The sequence below is a fragment of the Sinohyriopsis cumingii genome, chromosome 8, assembly GCF_028554795.1.
Source record: "Sinohyriopsis cumingii isolate HCF-2022 chromosome 8, ASM2855479v2, whole genome shotgun sequence".
NCBI classification, from domain to species: Eukaryota; Metazoa; Mollusca; class Bivalvia; order Unionida; family Unionidae; genus Sinohyriopsis; species Sinohyriopsis cumingii.
Window position 1 is genome coordinate 14,423,644 of NC_142968.1, and position 5,091 is coordinate 14,428,734.

The 5,091-nt window shown below is 38.1% G+C and overlaps 1 protein-coding gene across 1 annotated transcript; it reads left to right on the forward strand.

Moving 5' to 3' along the window:
* Positions 1-1,893: 1,893 nt before the first annotated feature.
* Positions 1,894-4,515, forward strand: LOC149793016 (uncharacterized). The gene has a single exon (XM_089966889.1). It carries the CDS (start codon positions 2,359-2,361, stop codon positions 3,391-3,393), a length of 1,035 nt encoding a protein of 344 aa, XP_089823015.1. The 5' UTR covers positions 1,894-2,358; the 3' UTR covers positions 3,394-4,515.
* Positions 4,516-5,091: the final 576 nt, after the last annotated feature.

The following is a 5,091-nucleotide window of genomic DNA, read 5'->3' on the forward strand; positions in this document are numbered from 1 at the left end:
TGCGACCTCAATGAAACGTCCGGCGGGTAAACAAAACACATATACAAATTTAGAAGAAACATGAACGACAACGATAAAGTAACAAAAAAACTAACCCAATTAGAGAAACTCTCGGTAAGTTAGATGCTTCGGTTTGACGTTATTGACCTTATCATTTTCGTTTGTTTGTTTTTTTCATATTTTTTTTAAATGACGTTTCAGCAAAAGGTCTGTTCACCTCTGCTGCTTCATATTTGTAAGGGTAGTAATATTAATACTTTAGCCAGCTGTGATGGGGGAGTGGCGCCTGGATTGTCGATGAGAATAGGACAATTAACGTGAGCATGAAAGCGTATGTCGACCACATACTGTTAAAAAAGTCCAGATGGTACAAGGAAAAGTAATAACTAGCGTATGACAAAGTTTAAAAGTCGACACCTGTCAGTTGTTGCGAAAGCCATCAGAAACCTGTTAATTGTTGCAAAAGCCATCAGAAACAACAATACTAAAATATTACACATTTTGATTCTTATTAATAATTTCGCCATGCGCTACAACAGACTTGACGCCTGGTTCCGGTAGGGGAAGACGTGCTTTACTCAGGTCTTATCCTTCGTCTTGTCTTACGGGTGTCTAATTTCGTCGTCGTGGAATTTCTTAAAATGATTTTTTGAAAATCTTGGAAATGCATTTCAACATGCTATTGGTTATAACTATTCAGTTTTTAAAAAAAAACAGCACGCCAGAACGATTATCTTCGCTATCAAAAACAACTGTATAAAAGGATAAAAACTGAGACAATCATTTATTCGAATGAATAGGATAGCGGTGTTTGATTGGTTTAGTGCTAGGAATATGTCGTGTCGAAATTTTATCGATACGCAACTTATACATTCGAACTCTTGCTTCTTGACCAATATAGCAATCATGTGACCCGACTCTTGCATAACGTCATAGGACATTATCAGACAACAAACAAGTTAAACCGTGTGTTACACTGAGAGCCATTTAAAAAATACATGTATGTTATTCTATTAAGAGAACGTGCGGTATGGCCATGTTTTGGAAATAGTGATATTCATGAGTGCATTATTAAAACAGTGTAGTCGACAGCCATCCCGACATTTTCTAGTCCTACAAGTAAGACGTCAACGCTGATACTTATTTGTGTGTGTGTGTGTGTGTGTGTGTGTGTGTGTGATTTGGATTTTTAACGTAGCTTTAACAAGTTTTCAGTCATATCGCTACGATGTCTGCAGTGTGGTAGTTTATAGTGGTGTGGAGCACTGGAGCATCATGCCGCAGGCATGTAGCATGATGTCCCACCCAGTCACATTATCCTGATACCTGGCCGACCAGTCCTAACTCGAACCTCTTAATGCTGACCGCCAAGCGAGGCAGCTGTTAGTAACATTTTTGTAAGTCTTTGGTATGACTGCGCCGGGGATCGAGCCAACGATCTCCCGCATCAGAGGCCTACGCTCTAATCACTAGGCCACCAGAGCGGTCCCGTCATGGTGTTACTGCCTAACTAACTGCACTGTGTGGCGTGTTTTGATGTCGACTAACATCATAACGAAAGTCACATTTTCAGGAATATCTCACACAACTGGCAGCTAAAATAACGATGCTTTTTCTACACAGTAAAGTCAAAATGTTTTTAGTCATACTCTACTTACTCTCATGTCTTTTCTAATAAATTCAAATTCTCACAAAAGAAATGGACCTGTTTTCAAGTTGCTTTGGCCTACATTTTAGTTGGCTGGAAAGCGATGAAAGCCGGAAATGTCAAAATCGGGTTAAGTTTAAATATTATTCTTTAACGAAACGAATAAAATATATTATGCCTATTGGAACTGTAAGCAATGTTTCGTTTTGTTCAAGAAACATATCCCCCACATGAACCTACTTGAACATACTTCGGCATAACTCGACTACCGTCGAATTTCAACAAATTCAAATGTATATCAACGGAACATGAAAATGGGTCCATTTGCTAGTGTCAGATTTTGATTCCACCAGGATAAAAACAGCACAGTAAGTATATTACGTATCAATTTATGGAACAGTGTTGATATGGGCTGCCAAGTGTGTGAGATATTCCTGAAACTTTGATTACTCGTTCCGATGTCAATGGACTTCGGAAAACGCTATACAAACCCGTTATTTGGATAGTAAGACATAGCACTAAAACAAAAATAGCATGTGCTATGTCTTATATTGTAGGACTAGACATTTTCTTGCAATCAGCTAGTGACTTATGGTCATCCAGTGTATCGAAGATAACCACACGATAGTTGGCGCTATGCAGTAAAGCGATTTTGTAGGAAGCAATGACAGGTTTTGCTTGTGATAAAGAATATTAATTTAAGGACCAAAATGATGCATACTGGAGAAAAAGCATTCAAATGTGATATTTGTGATAAAATATTCAGTCAGAGTGGTAATTTAAAAAAACACAAAAGGATACATACAGGCGAAAAACCATTCAAATGTGAAATTTGTGGTAAAATGTTTAGCGAAGGTGGTGTTCTTTGGAATCACATGAGGATACATACTGGAGAAAGACCATTCAAATGTAAAGTTTGTGGTAAACCGTTCAGTCAGAGATGTTCTTTGAAGAGCCACATGAGAATACATCCTGGAGAAAAACCATTAAAATGTGAAGTTTGTGATCAAATGTTTAGTTACAGTCGTGATTTGAAGAGGCACACGATGATACACACTGGGGAGAAACCATATAAATGTGAAGTTTGTCATAAAATGTTTAGTCAGAGTGGTAATTTGAACAATCACATGATAATGCATACTGGAGTAAAACCGTTCAGATGTGAAGTTTGCAATAAAATGTTTCGTCAAAACGTTCATTTAGAGAACCACATGAGAACGCATACTGGAGAAAAACCATTCAAATGTTTAGAGTGTGATAAATCGTTCAGTTTGAGTACTAATTTAAAAAAGCACATGAGAATGCACGCTGGAGAAAAACCATTCAAATGTGAAATTTGCGATAAAATGTTTAGTTGGGGTAGTTCTTTGAATAACCATATGACGGAACACACGGGAGATAAACCATTCAGGTGTGATTGTTGTAATAAAAAGTTTGGTCAGAGTGGCAGTTTGAAAAACCACATGAGGATACACACTGGAGAAAAACAATTCAAATGTGAAGTATGCGATAAAATGTTTAGTTCTACTGGTGCTTTGAATAACCACATGACGGTGCATACAGGAGATAGACATTTCAAATGCGAAGTTTGTGGTAAACTTTTCAGTCAGAATGGCCATTTGAAAACGCACATGATGATACACACTGGAGAGAAACCATTTAAATGCAATGTTTGTGATGCACTGTTTAGTCGGAAAAGTGAACTTACGAAGCACATGACAATACATAATGGAGATCCATTTTAATTGTGAAGCGAGTCATAAATATTTACTCATGGTGGTTATTTGAAGCAGCACATGATACGGTTTATCGTCAAAACGTACCCATACCAAAACGTACCCAAGTCAAAACGTACTCATGTCAAAACGTACCCAAGTACAAACGTACCTATGAACGCCGAAACGTACTCAAGTCAAAACGTACTCAAGGGTCAAAACGTTAACATACCAAAAATGAAATTGATTTCTGCGATTTATTTCTAAATAATTATAATATATTTTGCAGTTCAACTATCAATTATTTTTTAATTTTTTTAAAGTATTACCATAGGCGTCCGCCTCGGTGGCGTGAGCTCACGGGTTAGAACCCTGGCCGAGTCATACCAAAGACTTTATTTTAAAAAAAATATGGTACTAGTAGTTGCTTGGCTTGACGCTCAGCATTAAGAGGTTAGTTTCAGGACTGGTCGGCCTGGGGTCAATGCGTGTGTGATTTGGATTTTTAACTTAGCTTTAAAACATTTTCAGTCATATAGCTACGATGTCTGCAGTAAAGCAGTTTATAGTGATGTCTAGCACTGTGGCATCACGCCGCAGACATATAACATGATGTCCCACACAGTCACATTATCCGGGGATCGAACCCACGACCTCCCGCATCCGAGGCGGACGCTCTAACCGCTGGGCCACCGGAGCCTGGTGTCAGGTTAAGGTGACTGGGATGGGCATGATGCCCCATTGCTAGACATAACCATAAACTGCCACACTGCAGACATCGTAGCGATATGACTGAAAAATTGTTACAGCTAAATTTTAAAAAACCATATCACACACACACACACACACACACTATCATAGGCAAAAAGTAAACTGCGATAATCTGTGCCAATTAGGAGTTGACCCCGATGGTCTTTATGCAGTTGCTTATCTCGAATCATCTGTGATAATTTTCTTCTGTGTATATTTTTGTTAAAAGATTTTAAGGCGTAATATACATTATTTAACTGCATCTAAATCCACCTATTCCTACAAACTTTTACAATGATCAGATCATCTGAACTGAAAAAATATGATTACACACCTGTTATGTATATTTAATTTGTATTTGTTAGTTTTTTTCTCAATGATTAAAGGTTATGTATTATTGCATTTTGGACTTGGTATTTGTAAAGGTACGCCCCTCACTTGCAAGGGGTGTAGGTTGATTGGCGGATTATACCTTCTTTCAATGTGTCCGCTTTATTCGGTTCTCGTTATCTAGGAGATGATCGCCCTCGGTGTTATTGCCCGGATCGAGTAAACTTACGGGTGGAATACAAAGAGATCTGAGCAGATATATAGAGCAGAATGACACGAGCCCCCGTACGAAAAGAATCAAAATTTAATCAATTAAATAAACACTGGAGATAATACAATGCATTAGGAAGATTCACTTCTTTGGAATAATTCTTTCACCGAATTTCAAAACACAAATATATTTATAAAAATAGCCGATCTGTTTACTGGTAGAATTAGTTCATCATACGATAGAGCGAACAATCGAAGTCGTTGCCTTGTACAACTGCATAACCTGCTTAGCTCTGGTTCCCTCCAATTTCACTGTAGCTGTTCTCTGTCCTTTCGCCCTTTCTTTCCCTCCTTTTTCTTTCTCCTCTCTAACTTTTATACTGCTTCGCCTCTCTTCGTCCCACGTTCTTTGTGTGGGTAGGTGGTTATGTAAGCATG